This window comes from Neopsephotus bourkii, unplaced genomic scaffold, assembly GCF_033783945.1.
Source record: "Neopsephotus bourkii isolate Nb327-2 ecotype Australia unplaced genomic scaffold, CSIRO-AGI_Nbou_v1 NB_1060, whole genome shotgun sequence".
NCBI classification, from domain to species: domain Eukaryota; kingdom Metazoa; phylum Chordata; class Aves; order Psittaciformes; family Psittacidae; genus Neopsephotus; species Neopsephotus bourkii.
In genome coordinates, this window is record NW_026901548.1 from 3,995,961 (window position 1) to 4,012,469 (window position 16,509).

Here is a 16,509-nt window from a genome sequence, read left to right on the forward strand (position 1 = left end):
CAGCCTGGCTCTCAGGCCAAGCCCTGAAGAAGGAGTAGAGTAACAGGAGTGGAGTGGCTTCTTGGCGGTCTCTAGCCAACCTCCCTTGATCTGGTTGACTGCAAGGGTCCTGGTCCTCACGTGGTGGCTTGCGATTGATGTGGATGGGAGGCTGGGGCAGCTGCAGTGCCAGCCTCACCAAGAGCTCTCATCCCTTCTCACCTGGCAGGGGCGGAGGAGAAGATCCTGGAAGACTTCCGTAAAACACACAGCCCGGAGGCGCCAGACTTCCAGCTGCAGGCGATGATCCAGGCGGCCGGGAAGCTGGTGCTCATTGATAAGCTGCTTCCCAAGCTGATTGCTGGTGGGCACAAGGTGCTCATCTTCTCCCAGATGGTGCGCTGCCTCGACATCCTGGAAGACTATCTCATTCAGAGGCGGTTAGTACAGGCTTCAGCATTCACCACAGCTCCTCCACATCACCTCCATCCTGCACTTATAGAGACAAGAGGGGCAACAGCCCAGTGTGGGGATTTGGCCATTCTATGCCCACGTATCAAAGGATCCAAGCTACAGGCTACTGCTGGTGGGTGCAGAGACCCATTTTGCATTGCCCAGGGCTAGCCCTAGGAGTGACCAAACAGGAACAGGCACCATGCATGAGGTCCTGATGATTTTGGCTTTCTAAGAGAAACAACTTTGAGGAACAACTACAGTGCACACGGGCTGATGGGGCCTGAGCCTCTGCTTGTGCACAGGTGCTGCCAGTGAATCCCAGCTGCCTGTGTACAAACACAGAGCCATGGGGAGGGAGCAAGAAGGGGATTGTAAGCCCTGCTGAGGCCCTGCTGTGACCCTGCTCTCTCCTCTCCCGGAGCAGGTACACCTATGAGCGCATCGACGGGCGGGTGCGCGGGAACCTGCGCCAAGCTGCCATCGACCGCTTCTGCAAGCCCGACTCGGACCGCTTCGTGTTCCTCCTGTGCACGCGGGCGGGCGGGCTGGGCATCAACCTCACTGCTGCCGACACCTGCATCATCTTTGATTCGGACTGGAACCCACAGAACGACCTGCAGGTAACGGGACAGGCAGCCAGGAGGTCCTGCAGCACAGCTCCTGTCTGTCATTGCAGCGGGGAGGGAAGGGCAGCAGCCTCCGGGTGTAATGGGATGGGTTGCTGTGCTGGGAGAGCTGGCAGGAGTGCAGGCAGAGGGGACATGTCGTGGGGAGATCACAGTGTGGCTCTAAAAGCACTGGTGGGCCACAGACCAAGCAATATTTTGACCATGCGTGGTGTTGGAGGGGGTGAAGTGATGGGTGCCCTGCATCTGCAGAGAGCCAGGACTCCACTCTGAGCCCTGAGTCCTTTCCCAGGGGTGCAGGGGTCTCTGATCCCTGCTCCAGGAGCCCTGCCAGGTTGGCCACAGGCACTGGCTGAGGGTGCTCTGGTGGGTGGGACCTGACTGTGGCTCAGATGGGTGAGTGGTGGGTCCTGGTGCACAGTGCCCATGCTGCTGGGCTCACTGTGATGACTCTGTGCTTCCTGCCCTCCCAGGCTCAAGCTCGCTGCCACCGGATCGGGCAGAGCAAGGCAGTGAAAGTCTATCGCCTCATCACCAGGAACTCCTACGAGAGGGAGATGTTCGACAAGGCCAGCCTGAAGCTGGGCCTGGATAAGGCTGTGCTGCAGGACATCAACCGCAAGGGCAGCACCAACGGGGTAGGTTGGCTGCTGGATGGAGTGGGACCAAGCGGGAGGTGCTGGGAGAGAGCTCTCCTCCGTTCCCTGCAAGACACTGCCAGGCTGGAGCAGAGACTTGGGCAGGCTTTGCTGGAGGGAAGGCCTGTTTCCATACAGTGGCATTGCTGTTGTTTGGCCTGGGACGCACGTGGTGCTGTATCTGGGTTACGTGGACTGAAATGCTTGATAGTCCCTCAGGCAGCATTCTGAAGAGTCCTCTGCTATAGCAGCAGGAGGTCTGGGTTGGCTTGGGGCAGAGGGAGGGCTGTGTCCCAGGGCAGCTGGCCAGGTTGGTGATGCCCCCATGTTTTGGGTAGGTTCAGCAGCTCTCAAAGATGGAGGTGGAGGACCTGCTGCGGAAGGGTGCCTACGGGGCCCTCATGGATGAGGAGGATGAAGGATCGAAGTTCTGTGAGGAGGACATTGATCAGATCCTCCAGCGCAGGACACAGACCATCACGATCCAGACCGAGGGGAAGGGCTCCACCTTTGCCAAGGTGAGCTGTGCTCCACTGGAGGGGAAGGGGGATTCCCCCAAGGTGATGGGGGACGTGGTGGGTTGACCTTCTCGCCTGTGTGTTGAGATACATCTGCATGGAGGCCAAGCTCTCCTGCCTCTTCTGCTTCCTGAAGCTGGGCACTGCTGTGCCATGGGAAGCTGTGCACTGTGGGGCCCTGACATCCCTACAGGAGAGAGCTCAAGGAGCCAGCTCCATGCCACACTTGTGACTGGTGTCCACTGGGGTCATGTGTCAACATGGGGTGTAACACCCTGTGGCAGCCAGGTTGTGTGCTGCAGATGTGTTGGGGATGTCTCTATGGGGGAAGGCATATCTGGATGGTGAGTTGCACCCTGTTCATTCATCTTCTTCACTCCCAGGCCAGCTTCGTTGCATCAGGAAACAGAACTGACATTTCCTTAGATGACCCCAACTTCTGGCAAAAGTGGGCCAAGATAGCAGAGCTCGATACAGATGCCAAGAATGAAAAGGTAGGATCCAGCTCATGGCCTGTGTGCCCCACAGCTGATCTGAAACCGCCTGGTGTGGTCTCCAGGCAGGAGCTGTGTGCTTCCACTGGGCTCAGGGAAACCTGCATAACCATTCCCCAGCCCAAACCCAAGTCCACATGAGCCCTGGCACCCAGGGCAGGAGGGACCATTTGTCCTGGCAGCACTGGAGGAGGCCTGATTTGCTGACATGAGTTCGTTGCTCCAACCCTTCGAGCCCTGGAGGTTGCAGTGCTGGGCACATTTCTTTGCACTGCAGCCCTGTCTCCCACCACTGCAGCTCTCCATGGCTAAAGAGGTGGTGAAGCTTGCTGAGTGCCCCAGCTCTCCCACCTGAGGCAGCAGTGCTCATAGAGATGGTATTAGCAGCAATAGGGAAGCCCTGCAGCGCTGCAGAGCTCACCACTATAGCAGGGAGAATTGGAGAGGGTGTGTTTCTCATGTGTTTGAAATCCAGGCAGATCTAAATGACACAGATCATTCTGCAGAGCAGGGGGAAGGAGAGGAGGCAGGTACATGCTGTCTAATTTCATACTGCTCCCTCCTGCACCTTCTTGGAAGCCACCTTTCCTCTTCCAGCCTACCTATTCCCCCAGCATAGAAATGACACAGCCTCCAGCACAGCATTCTGTGCAGGCAGTACTGGGAGGGCCAGGACTATGATTCAGAGCTGAATCAGCTGCTGGTTGTCAGCAGTTTGAATCCAGAAGGCATGATTTTCACCCTGCCGTTGTTCAGGCTGAAGTTTGGGTTGGCCAGGAATTGTCTCATGTGCCAGCAAAGCCTCACACAGGTAATTTGGAGCAGGTATCCTATTGGGAAGGTGATGACTAGGCACAGGGCTGGGAAACAGAGGTGTAAGCAGTGCAGAGTGGTAGCGTGGAGAAAACATGCTGTGCCTTGATGGGAGGCAGGTATTTCTGCCCATACCTGAGTGCGTTCTCCTCTTGTGAACCTCACAGGAGAGCCTGGTCATCGACAGGCCCCGGGTGCGGAAGCAAACCAAACACTACAACTCCTTTGAAGAGGACGAGCTGATGGAGTTCTCCGAGCTGGACAGTGACTCGGATGAGAGACCCACACGCTCACGGCGCTTCAATGAGAAGACACGCCGGTACCTGCGGGCCGAGTGCTTCCGTGTGGAGAAGAACCTGCTCATATTCGGGTGAGTCTCACCCCCATTAGGCAGCTCCTGCAGGGAGATGCTGGCAAGGTCTCTAGTTGCACAGGTGTATTTACACTCTGTATTCCTGCTGTTTCCAGCTGGGGACGCTGGAAAGATATCCTGACCCATGGGCGGTTCAAGTGGCACCTGAATGAGAAGGACATGGAGATGATCTGCCGGGCCTTGCTTGTCTATTGTGTCAAACACTACAAGGGGGATGAGAAGATCAAAAGTTTTATCTGGGATCTCATCACACCAACGAAGGATGGGCAGAACCAGGCTCTGCAGAACCACTCAGGTATTGCATGTTCTCTCTGCTATTGCGCCTCTACCCATTGCCACTGTGCCAGCCTGTAGGACTGAGGCTGAAGAATTCAGAGCTGATTGAAGCAGCCAGCAAACAATTGTGCTTGAGCACCACAACTCTCTCTGCACCTCACAGAGAAGGTGGCTGCCATGGGACTGACCTCCACACTGACCCTCAGGGCCAGCAGCAGGGGTTCACTGGGTGGGGAAGGCTGTTTCCTGCCTCCCAGTGCCATGGCTGGTGCAGAGAGGGCCTTTGTGGTGGGAGCAGAGATGCCATCCTGCTCTCAAGTGAGCACTGCTGAGTTTTCTCTGCCTTCAGAGCAGCATTTCCTCTCTGTAGGCATCCCTTGGAGCTGGAGCAGCACAGCAAATAGAGCTTACCATACAGACAGCATCATGCAGCCACAGTGGCTTTTCTTTAATGATGTGAAGCTGGTGCTGGCTCCTTGGATCAGCTGGAGGGTTGTGGCCTGGGCTGGGAGAGCCGGCTGGGGGAGGCCATGGCCCTTCCTCAGAGTGGTCAGAGCTCCACAGCTCTGTGCTGCTCACTGTGTGCTTGCGATCTCTCTGCTGTGGCTCACCAAGAAGCCTGAGGCACCAATTGTGTTTGCAGAGAGCTGACCAGGCTCCAGGCTTCCCTGATGTGCAGGAAGCGACAGCAACCTCCAGCCCATGCTCATGCATCCTGGGGCTGTTCCTTCTCAGTCTGTATCTGAGTGAGTGTGAAGGGCAAGCACAGCACACAGGCTCTGAGCTCTGCTCTCATCCAGCCCCATCCTGCCTTCTATCCTAGAGCAGGCCGAGTTTGCCCAGAGGTCATCAGGCCAATTCAGTGCTGGAGACAGCCGCCCTGGTGCTCATTGCAGAACCCCAGCAGGCTGGAGCCCTTGTCCTGCTCCTCTTTGCACACATAGGCAGGAGAGGACATGTACAGGTCCCTGCCTCAGAAGCAGCTGCCCACGGAGGCATCAACCAGGAGCTGTTTCCATGTTCTGCTGTGAACTTGCATCTTATTTCAAGGTTGAAAATGTGTTTGATTTTCATCTCCAGCCACTGGATCTCATTTTATCTTTGTCAGCCTCATGGGACTGTGTTCCTTTTCCCCTTGCTGTCTTTGCTAAGTGTAAATGCCCCCTGCAGTGATCCTGCAGCCCTCCTCCTGATGCATGGGATAGGAAACAACCCTTAGAGATCGGATCATCAGGACTGACTTCTGGTCTTTGATCGTTTGGGCCCCTCTTGTCTGAACTCTTGTCCCAGATCACTGTGTTGTCCAACAGAGTGAACTGCAGAGCTGGCTATAGTGTCTGGGTAAGGCTCTTAAGAGCTGTGCCCAGGACCAAGGTCCCTTCCATGCTTTTATGTGATCATAGAATGACTTGGGTTGGAAAGGACCTTAAAATCATCTGGTTCCAGCTGCCCTGCCATGGGGTGGTGCCTGGCCTGGCCCATAGTGCTCACTGACTGCCACTTGCTGTTACAGGCTTGTCAGCACCAGTGCCCAGAGGCAGGAAAGGGAAGAAGACAAAGAACCAGATGCTCCTTCCTGAGATAAAGAATGCAGACTGGCTCGCCACCTGCAACCCCGAGGTTGTCCTGCATGATGACAGCTACAAGAAGCACCTCAAACAGCACTGCAACAAGTGAGTGCAGGAGCCAGCTTGTGGAAACCATGGGCTGAGGGCTTTTAGCATGGGGAGGGTGGGAAGGAGCTGTGAAGGGCTCACAGCCCATGCAGGTTCATTGTGCTCTAGCTGCTGGACTGCTCTCGGATGCTCCTTCGAGCTAAAAGGAGCTGTATCCTGAGCAGCACACCTCTGGCTGCAGAGCCCCAGCAGATCACAGGGCTGGGTACTGTGGTGTGACCACATGGCTGGTGCCCATCCTGCTGTGAGATAGTGGGTCCTCCTGTGCAGGGAAATGGGATGTCAAGCAGGTTTCCCTGGCCTTGCTGACCCTTAGAGCATCCCCTGCAAACGCCCTGGTAAGGGCTGTTGGGTCAGGCCCTAGGCTGGCATCTTCATGCTAACGTGTGTTCCTCTCTGCTGCTCCTGCACAGGGTTCTGCTGCGGGTGCGAATGCTCTACTACCTGAAGGCTGAAGTGCTGGGGGAGGCTGCGGACAAAGCCTTCGAGGGGACGCCCGCCAGGTAGGTACCTTACAGTGAACCCCTGTGATACTTCTTGGGTAGGGTTTGGCAGTGCTCGAGCACTGCTGCAGCCATCCAGCCTGGCACATCTGCGCTCACTGCAGCTCCGGGTGAATCAGATCCTGTGGGCAAATCCCCAGGTCTCGTTCAGACAAAGCTTCATCCTTAGAGGGCAGCTCTGCCTGAGCAGGGACATCAACAGAGCTGCCATGGCCAGGCCTTGGAGCAGAGCTTGCCCCATTGCTGTGGCCTTGCAGCACTGAGGACAAGGGGCCAGCAGGCTCTGTTAATGCCACTGAACCTGCAGCCTGCCTGCTCTTGTCCTTCCTGCAGAGACTCAGCTCTCATTGCTTTGGAGGGAAGTGTGATATGCTGGGCTTAATTTACTAGAACAGGGGCTGCTCCTTCCCCAGCACAGCTCCATCATCACCAGTCTGTGGAGGGGACATTGCAGCCCACCCCACCAGACATGCTGTTCCTCTGGGGCTGAGGGTTTGAAGTGGTTTCCCCCAAGAGATGCTGTTGATATCAGACAGGATCTCCAGTCTTTCAGTGTTGCTCGGGTGGGAGGGGAGAGGAGAGGGGCTGTGCAGCATCCCCGTCTCTGCAGATGGGGATGGCAGTGAGTGGTGGTGGAGCCAAGGCTGCAGCTCTCTGACCCCAGGGAGATGTGATGTGCACACCAGGCCATGTGGGGCCCCAGGGCAGCCTTGCCTGCATCAGCTGTCCCTCAGCCAGCAAGTGATGGCTCCCGTCTCCTGCTGCCCCTGCCCAGCAGTGTCCAGTGAGCTCTGGTGCGGCTCATAGAGGGGTGTTCATACCTTATCTGCCACAGGGAGCTGGACGTGCTGCTTCCGGACATTGACTACGTGGAGATCCCAGTGGACTGGTGGAATGCTGAAGCTGATAAATCCCTGCTCATCGGTGTCTTCAAGCACGGTGTGTACCCAGCTTGTCTGGTGGGTGCCAGTGCATGAGGGGGACCCAAGTGGAGCACCTGGAGGGGACATCACATCAGTGTGAAGGGGCAGAGCTGTGGCCACACACCACAGCCACACAGGGCCAATGGGAGCTCTCCCAGGCACCTATAGCTGCCTTGTTTAGATATTGGGGTAGGCACACTGCATGGCCATACCTGGTCTCATAGCAGACCCCTGGTTTTCCAGGAGCAGCAATGCAGTTACCACGTGAGGACAAGGAGGAAGGCACGGGGCCTCTCCTGGCATCCCCAGCCTTGTCATGAAGTCCCCCTTTGGCTTCTAGGAGCCCCGGGGCTGCTTTCTCTTGGCTACAACCTGCTTTGGGTGCTGTGCACAGCTCCAGGCACTGCTCTGCAGTGCGGGATGGAGAGGCTGACCTTCCTCTTTGCCTGCTGCCCAGGGGCTGTGGAGCAATTAGCAGCTTTGGGGAAAGTGTTCTGAATTTCTGAGGGTGAGAATTGCTTTCCCAGCAGCCCAGAGAGTGAGAGCCAGAGGGGGAGCTGTGTCCCACAGAGCAGGAGGGGGAGCCAGGCTCAGACCTGGCTTTGTGCTGTCTTCCTCCTTTCTGACGGCCCGTGGTGGTTGGCAGGTTACGAGCGGTACAACGCCATGCGGGCGGACCCGGCGCTGTGCTTCCTGGAGAAGGTGGGAATGCCGGATGAGAAGCTGCTCTCTGCGGAGCAGGGTGTCAGCGACGGGGCCCAGGACACTGCCGAAAGGTGGGCAGGGATGGAGCAGGGCTCTTGGGGGCTATTGGGTCACTCCTGGGGCTGTGCTGGCAGTGGGGAGGGCTGTGCGCAAGGAGGAGGAAGGAAGCAGACTGCATCAGAGCACAGCGGGCAAGGCAGAAAGCAGGGGAGTATGAAACACGAGCATCACTCTCTCCTCCCTCCTGCCAATGACTGGCACAGCCAGAGCTGCTGTGCTGCTGCTGCCAGGGACTAATTCACTCTCTTACCCAGGGGCTGCATGGAGAAGGAAGACAGCAGTGGAGAAAAGCTGGAAGGGCTGCCAAAGCAGGAGGTGAGTGGGATTCACAGTGATCAGTGAACATCTGCTGCTGCCAGGCCTTCCCTCCTGCCCTGTGCTGCAGGCTTGGCTCCATCACCTCTGCTGTGAGGCACTGGGGAACTGGCACTGCAGGTGACCCTGCCCTGTGCCAGCTTTGCTGTGCCATACGTGGGCTCTGCCCTGCAGACTGTGTCATCTCAGCTTCTGTGGCTGCCTCTGTGTGTTTCATGCAGACCTGGGCAGCATCTCCCTTGTGGGCAGCTGAGGGGGATTGGCTGGGAATGGCCAAGGGGGGCTGGATCTCAACACTCACCTTCAGGAGCCATATGGGGCCCTGGTTGGTGGTATCCTAAAAGGAATGGCCCTGGGGGAGAGGAAGAGCAGTGATCAAGGCAGCACAGGAGGGTGTGGAGTTCATTTGGGCAGCAGAGGCTGTGCACTTTAACTGCAGCCTGTGGCACGGTCGTGGGCCTCCCCTCCAAGCATAAAATGGATAGAACTGCCCCTCTGAGCTGTCACCTCTTCTGTGTGTGCTGAGGGCAGCCTAACTGCACCCACCAACATGCAGCTCTGCCTGTCCTGTCACCCTCAACCCGGGGGCTGTGGGTACGGGGTGCTGTGTGCGGGGCTGGCAGCCCTCTCTCATGGTTTCCTTCTGCAGGACATCGTGGCTGCTGGGGTGGGTGAAGCCAGTGAGAAGCGGGACGAGCCAGCGGCAGGTGAGGCTGTGTCTCCTGCAGCATCGTGCAGGGCTTCCCAGGGCTGGCCCTGAGACAGGCACTGCTGGGCTGGGGGGACACTGCTCTGTGTTAGTGATAATGGGTGAGGTAGCTGAACCTGGGCAGCTGAGCCATGTCTATGACAGGGCAGCCAGGCTCCTGCATAGGTGTTCCCAGCCAAAGTCAGTCAGGGGTGACCCAAAGCCATTCGCCTGCCCTTGTCCATGCAGTTGCCTGTGTGAAATGAGCGTGCTGGTCTCTGCAGTGGGCAGTGCTAGAAGATGTCATGGGCTGGCTGGCTCTGCTGTTGAGCAGGCATCTGCAGTCCTCTCCCATGCACAGCCTGGCCTGGGGTTGTCGTTCCTACCCTGATCTCTGCCTCTCTGAAGGAAGCTGAGATATGGTTAGGCTGTGAGACAGCAGCATTCGGGGTGCAGAGGCCCAGGGACTGTCACTACATTCTCCCAGTTATGACTGATTCTTAGCATCCCCTGTGGGAGGGCAGAGGCAGGAGGGAGCTCTCAGCTGGGCTGGAGGGATGCGGGAACCCATGGCTTTGAGTGTGCATTAAATACTAATGTCCTTGCTGATGTTTGAAGCCCAGGATGGCTCCGACTCAGACAGATCCTGCTGGCCTGTCTCATCTGCTCTCACAGCCAGACTGCGGAGGCTTGTCACCGTCTACCAGCGCTGCAACCGCAAAGAGCTGCCTCCGCGTGCCGAGATGCTCATGCCTGGTAACCATGGATACTGGCTGCAGGACGAGATGTTCCGGAGAGCCTCCGAGATGGACTCTGTGAACAAAGAAATGCAGAAAAGGTAACGCAGCAGAATGCCCTTTCCAAAGCTGATTGAGGCCCATCGAAACCCTTGTGTCCAGGTAGATGTCACCACAGCTGGGCAGGGAAAGCTGTTCCCATGCACAAGGGAGCCTGGTGGCTCCAGCAGCCAGGCCAGCTGGGGATCAGCCTTCATGGTACTGGTGACATGGTGAAAGGAAGCAAGGAGACAGCTCCCCAGGATCAAATCCAGCATCTGCTGGGCCAGGGATCACCTCCAGCCCCAGCAGAACAGTGCTGCTGAGCATTGTGCACTTGGGACACACCGTGGCTGAAGGGTGACACACAAGCACTGTCACAGCCTGTGTGTGCAGCCTTTTTGACCCTCATGTCTTTCACACCACTGAATTAGGCTCTTGCTCATGGCCTTGGGAGCCCCATGGCATATCCTGGTGGTGTTGTGCTCCATTCTGTTTGCATCCCAGTAAATGAAAAGATGGTGGGACCCTCCTGGCACTCACCTTTCCCTGCCATGACCTGTTCCTGCTCTTGCCCTGCAGTTTGCACCCTGCTCTGTTCTCAGTGGTCTGTTTGCCCCAGGGCTGCATTTGCTCAGGATACTCCTCACCATCTCTGTCCTGGATCATTCCTTGGAGAGATTCACACGAGGTGAAAGCTCGCAGGGTCCAAACCAGAGTGAAAGGTGTGCTCTAACAGCGCTGTAACTGAGCCCCCCTGAAAGCAGCATGGTTGCTTTCCTTCAGTGGGTAGGGGCTGGCACCCACCCCAGGCACCCAGGAGTCCACAGGGGTCAGTGGAGTGTGTGGATACTGCGACCCTTACATCAATGAACCCCAGTCCCAGTTTCCCTCTGGATGAGAGCTGTGTCTGCAGGACCTTCCTTTCTAATTCCTAGTGTGCTTCTCCTGGCAGCTGCTCCAAAACTGATGGGCAGTAACTAGATATTCCTCTCTGAGCCTCTGCCTGGTGCCTTGCCCATACTGGGACCAGAACGTATCTCAGTGGTGTTCATATCTCCTCCATACCCCACAGGTGGACCAGGAGGGAGCAGGCAGATTTCTACCGCACCGTCTCCTCCTTTGGGGTTGTCTATGACCAGGAGAAAAAGATCTTTGACTGGACTCAGTTCCGAGCCATCTCTCGACTGGAGAAGAAGACAGACGAAAGCCTGGAGAAGTACTTCTACAGCTTTGTGGCCATGTGCAAGAATGTCTGTGGTCTCCCACTGTGGAAGGAGGATGGTGAGTGGAAATTGCATGGCCTGTGGAGGGGTAACAGTAGGTCCACATGGCCATAGGTCAGAAATGGTCCCACTGCTCTTGAGCAGGAGAGCAAGGGAGGAGTTTCAGGGACAGTTGGAGGCAGTCAAGTGCTGCTCCTGGTCCAGCTGCTAAAGTCAAGGCAGTTTATATCCACATGTCCATTTGGTGGCAAATGAATGGAAGGTGCTGAGACTGGGAAAAGAAGCCTCAACTACAGACACCCACCTTGCTCTGAGTACCTCTCATCGACGTGTACAACATGGCCTTGGTTTTTCTATCCCTGCTGTAGGTCCCCCAGACCCCGACATCTACGTGGAGCCCATCACAGAGGAGCGTGCTGCCAGGACCCTGTATCGCATCGAGCTGCTGCGGAAGGTGCGCGAGCAAGTGCTCAAGTGTCCACAGCTCCACGAGCGGCTCAAGCTGTGCAGGCCCAGCCTCTACCTGCCTGTGTGGTGGGAGTGTGGCAAACACGACCGGGACCTGCTCATCGGCACCGCCAAGCACGGCCTGAATCGCACCGACTACTACATCATGAATGACCCCCAGCTGTCTTTTTTAGATGCATACAGGAACTATGCCCAGAACAAAAGAACGGGGCTCCCAGCCCCAGAAACCCTGTGCTGCCTTTACCAGACTAACTCCAAACTCTACAGCTCCCCTCTGTACAGCCAGGTGGACCGGACTTGTGAATCCCTGGAGAATGAAGCCGAGAGTCACATCAAGCTGGAAGCTGGAGACAACACGATGTCCCAGGCTGGGGGCAGTCCACCGGATGCAAACTGTGAAACCTTCATGTCTAAAGTCCAGGACATCATGTCCAGTAACTATGACGAGAGCTCTTTGCCAGACTCGTTGGTGTGCATGATGTACGACGAGAAGGCCTGTAACAGTGAGCAAAGCTCCCTTGCTCGAGACAGCCCAAGTTGCCCAGATGTTGGAAGCAGCATTGCTAAACTCTCTGAGGGCAAGCTGGAGGGGGATGAGGATCCATCCAGCTGCGATGCTGATGCCATGAGAGAGACTCCCTTCCTAGAGGGTTTGCAGGTGGGCTGTGACCGAATGGACAGTCAGAATGAGGAGGCCGAGCCTTCACCTTCTACCCCCGAAAGCGACCCTTCACAGAGTGTCCCAGCAGAGCTCTGTGAAGCCCTGCAGCAGAAGGGAGACCTCACCAGCCCTGCGTCAGTGCTGCCTGAGCACGCTGCCATGGAAGGGGTCATAAGCATGGGGCTCTACAGTCCTGCTCTTCATAACTATGAAATCAAGGTTCCTCCTGAGCAGAGGTTCATCAATCTGCTGCAGGAGAAAGGAATGGAGGCAAAGTCAGGGCCAAGTCAGAGCCACAGCGAGGAAGACGAGGAGGAAGAGGAGGATGATGACAACTCTGAGGCAGCAGCAGATGCTGTAGGCATCTTGAGTGCTCCCAGAGCCAGGGCTGGCTGTGACCCCGAGGCCAATGAACTGGGGGGTGAGGAGCAGAGCTCTGGCCTCCGCACACCTGAGGACACTTGCCCAGAAGATGTGAATGGCGACAGAGAGTCCCTGGGGCTGGGGACACCCGAAGGGCTGGGGGAGCCCGGGACAGAGGGCCGGGAGGACCATGGCTTGGATGAGGAGAGCACCCTGCAGCACTCACCAGGACAGGCTCATCATGGCCATGCTTTCAGCCTGCCTGCACCAATGCTGAGGCACCCAGAGGCAGAGCACCGCCATGCTCTGGGGGAAGCGTGGGGCCGAGGGGCTGAGGGGCAGGCATGCTACAGAGGTGCCCTGCACACCGAGCCCCAGGGGGTGAAGCAAGAAGAGCATGAGAACAGGGATGACAGGGAGAAAGCCAGCAGCAACCAGAGTCAAGGTATGGTCCTAAGAGCTCCCTCTGTTTATCAGTCACCTCTGGGGTGGGAGGGACCTGCTGACCTCCTGGCAGAGCTACAGCCTTGGGGGTGCTGAGCCCCCAGGGGCTCACTCTAGCTGATGTGACTGGGGAACAAAGGATTGTGGCTGTGTTTGTCAGAACCACCCACTGTTAGCCCCAGCAGCCCCTCTGCCATGAGCATCCCATGGAGTGTAGGACACCCTTCCCTTCCTGGCACAGGACAGTGCCTGAAAGCACTTGCTTTCAGAAAAGAAAGCTGCTTGCTGGAATCTGTGGAATGGGGATGGTCAGGGATGGTGGCCACTGCAGCAGAGTCCCCCCAGGCTCAGCCCAGGGGAATATTTGCCCTTCCCGAGCAGTGTGGGCTGCCTGCCATGAGCCAGGGCTGATGCATTTCTTGGTGGCTGGCTGGGAAAAGGGGCCCTTGTGGAGCCAGCTGGGTGCTGGGGTGGGAAGGGGTGAAGAGTTGCTCTTGCCTCTGTAGGGCAGGAGAGGCAGGGTGGTGATGGGCTCTGTTCTCTGTTGGTCCTTCAGATGGTTCAGAGAAGTACATGGAGGAAGAGAGCAAGAGTTCTGCTTCTGTCCTGCCCGGGGAGATCGATGACCTTCAGGATGCCCGGGCACCGACCATAGCCCAGCTGCTGCAGGAGAAGACACTTTACTCCTTCTCCGAGTGGCCTAAAGTGAGTTTAAAATCAACACTGTGTGTATTGCAAGTGTTACTGCGTGGTCCTGGCCAGTAGTAGCTCATACACCTCCAGCTCTGCCTCCTGGTCCTCCCCATATGTCTCCCCATGGATGCTGTAACAGGGGTGCTCTTCCCAAGAACCCATCTGGGGCATGCCTTCCCCAGAGCAGTTCCCTGCCAGGCTGAGGTCATGTCAACTGAGTTTGTCTTTAATCCTGAGTCACTCATTCAGATCCTAGCCTGCCACTGTCCAATTCTGTTTGCAGGACCGTGTGATCATCAACCGCATAGACAACATCTGCCATGCCATCCTGAAGGGCAAGTGGCCTTCCTCCAGCCAGCAGTTTGAGACACCGACCCTGCTGACGGCTCCAGCAGTACCAAGCAATGCCGGCAGCAGGAACAGCTTTGCTGAGTCAGAAGCCTCTGACCCCAGCTTCAATAATGGGGTGTTAATCTCACAGGTACAAAAGGTATGGGGGGGGGGCGTTGGGCAGGGACAGGCTTGAGACTTTGGGGTGAAGAATTGCCTAGAAATGCTCAAGTTTTCCAAGAGGGATCTGGATTCTCACTGCCTTTTGGTGCCACTTGTGGTGTATAACATGTGGCTTGAGCCACTTGGTCCTCTTCATTGGGAGCTCCTGGTGAGCTTCCTGTGCTCTCAGCCCCTCATGAGCCCTGCTTTCCTCCTGGGAAGGCAGCTGTTCTGCAGCTGTAGAAGTGCTTCCAGAGTCAGTGCCAGAGCCCACAGCATGATCAGGGGAAAAAGGAGACACTGCCCTGGTGTCCCAGAACAATAGGTGCACAAGAAGGCACTGCCACGTTAATCACCAGCTCCCACCTCCTCTCGCTGTTGGACATAGTGAAAAGAGAAGCTGCTGGCCTGGAACCCAGCCTGGTTGGCCAGCAGCTGGTGGAGCACCAAGGGTTCCAGCACCCTGGGGGATCAAAGTGTGTGTGAGGGTGCTCCTGCACCATCCCCACACGGGGAAAGAGAGGTTGATGTGCCCAGGGAAAGGGCATCCTCCAGGGTTTCTGCAGAGGCAGAAGAGCCTCACTTAGCTCAGTGTTGATTTAAGAGCTGTGATCCCTGGGCAGTGTGTGAGCTGCTGTAACCATCTTTGTGGCTTTGATACACACAGGAAGGTTTCCTGACCCCTGCCTTTGCAAAGGATGAACGGAAGCACAGGAGGCCCTATGAATTTGAGATGGAGAGAGATGCTAAACAGAGGAGCTTGGAGCAGCTGTCAGCAACCCATGTTCATCCACCCATTGTGCTGAACGGCTGGCGCGACACTGCAGTGGACTTGTCCAGAGCCTCTGATGGGTCCCCAGGGAACTCCTCTCCTTTCCCCCTGAACACAAACATGACCAAGATGGGGACTGTGAACACTCTTCAGGGCTCCCTGGGCATGGACTTGTCTGGCATCCTCCAGGCAGGGTTAATCCATCCTGTCACGGGACAAATAGTGAATGGCAGCCTCCGGAGAGACGATGCTGCCATGAGGAGGAGACGGGGCAGGAGAAAAAATGTAGAAGGGATGGACCTCATCTTCTTGAAGGAGAGACCTCTGCCAACCAGGCTGCAGGTGGGTTGATGCTCCCCCTTCTCACGTGGATTCAGTATGATTTGTCTCATAGTCCAGCTCTCCCCTGCAAGCTCTGCTGCCCACAACAGTGCAGGACTTCCTCCAGGACAGCTTGGCTTGTGCTGGAGCAGGCAGGAGCAGATACCAGCTCAGGGACGAAGGGAAGTTTTCCTTCTGCCTTGCAGCACTCTGGAGTGTTTGAGTCCTGCTAAGCATTACCAAAAGCAGCGGCCCCACTTCAGGGAGTATCTAGGGTTAGAGAACATGAGGAAGGGTCCTTGACTGCATTGGACCTATAGCCAAGAGCCTGCTGTATCCTTTCCCCTTCTACCCTGGGATCTGCTCAAAGAAGAATGGGGTTCTGGGTGCAAGACCAGTCCCTCTAGACCAATTTTAGTAGTGATCTGGTTGGTCTTGCTGATGATTAGGGTGTTTCAAGGTGAGTTCAGAAGCAACTCCCAGTTCTCTTTGCCTTTCATGCCACCAGTGCTGGGGACAGAGCGCAAGTGTAATGTGGTGGTGATGATTTAAGGAACGGGCACCGGGGAATACACGGATTAATCTGTGACAGGAGCAGATCTCTTCTTATTGGGTCCATGTGCATCACCACATGCTGCTGATGGGCTCCCTCTGCTCTTCCCTCCACACCAGGATGTTCAGGAAGACCAACCGCAGCCCCCTCAGAACAGTCCCCTCCCCGATGGGCCGGTTGCTGCTACCTCAACTCCACAGCCAGTCCCAGCTGCAGGCAGCCAAGCAGAGAAGGCTGTCCCGAATAAGAGTCTCCTCGACTGGCTCCGTCAGCAGTCCGACTACACACTCGAGGTTCCTGGCTTTGGCACAGTAAGGGTGGCCCTCGGTGGCACGTGTGTGTGTGTGTCTGTCCTATGTGCTGCCCTGTGTGTCAGCTCTTCTGTGGTTGTCCTAAGTTCAGGGCTTTTTCCCTATACTGTGGCTCATGGTGTTCATCAGGGCTGTCTGCAGGACTGCACTGCAGTGAAAGGCACTTGCTGAGCTGCATTCTCCTGCCCAAGGGTCCATTTTCCACCTCCAGTGCATCCATCTGCCCAATACACAGTGTCTTCCAGAAGTGCCAAGAACGGGAAGAGGGATTTGGGATGCTCAAAGTCTGTCGGTGTTGCTCCCTCTGCCTCATTTTAGGCAGTGCTGTTGTATTAAATAAGATTCCCAGACAAAAGGAAACTTCATATTAAAAACTGGACTGAGTG

The 16,509-nt window shown here is 56.5% G+C and overlaps 1 protein-coding gene across 9 annotated transcripts in view; it reads left to right on the forward strand.

Annotated features, from left to right (window-relative positions):
- Window positions 1–16,509, forward strand: part of CHD6 (chromodomain helicase DNA binding protein 6) — a 69,278-nt gene that overhangs the window by 44,784 nt on the left and 7,985 nt on the right. For 7 of the 9 annotated variants that reach the window (XM_061361658.1, XM_061361663.1, XM_061361665.1 and 4 more), the window contains 20 exons: window positions 209–419; window positions 860–1,055; window positions 1,535–1,699; window positions 2,038–2,217; window positions 2,601–2,711; window positions 3,692–3,894; window positions 3,993–4,192; window positions 5,687–5,846; window positions 6,263–6,352; window positions 7,188–7,291; window positions 7,922–8,051; window positions 8,295–8,355; window positions 9,005–9,062; window positions 9,662–9,881; window positions 10,895–11,103; window positions 11,414–12,982; window positions 13,538–13,686; window positions 13,958–14,164; window positions 14,834–15,280; window positions 15,932–16,123. In XM_061361658.1, the coding sequence (XP_061217642.1) occupies window positions 209–419; window positions 860–1,055; window positions 1,535–1,699; window positions 2,038–2,217; window positions 2,601–2,711; window positions 3,692–3,894; window positions 3,993–4,192; window positions 5,687–5,846; window positions 6,263–6,352; window positions 7,188–7,291; window positions 7,922–8,051; window positions 8,295–8,355; window positions 9,005–9,062; window positions 9,662–9,881; window positions 10,895–11,103; window positions 11,414–12,982; window positions 13,538–13,686; window positions 13,958–14,164; window positions 14,834–15,280; window positions 15,932–16,123 (4,862 nt within the window). The remainder of the gene's footprint in view (window positions 1–208; window positions 420–859; window positions 1,056–1,534; window positions 1,700–2,037; window positions 2,218–2,600; window positions 2,712–3,691; window positions 3,895–3,992; window positions 4,193–5,686; window positions 5,847–6,262; window positions 6,353–7,187; window positions 7,292–7,921; window positions 8,052–8,294; window positions 8,356–9,004; window positions 9,063–9,661; window positions 9,882–10,894; window positions 11,104–11,413; window positions 12,983–13,537; window positions 13,687–13,957; window positions 14,165–14,833; window positions 15,281–15,931; window positions 16,124–16,509) is intronic. The other 2 variants (XM_061361660.1, XM_061361664.1) reach the window with 1 other exon arrangement.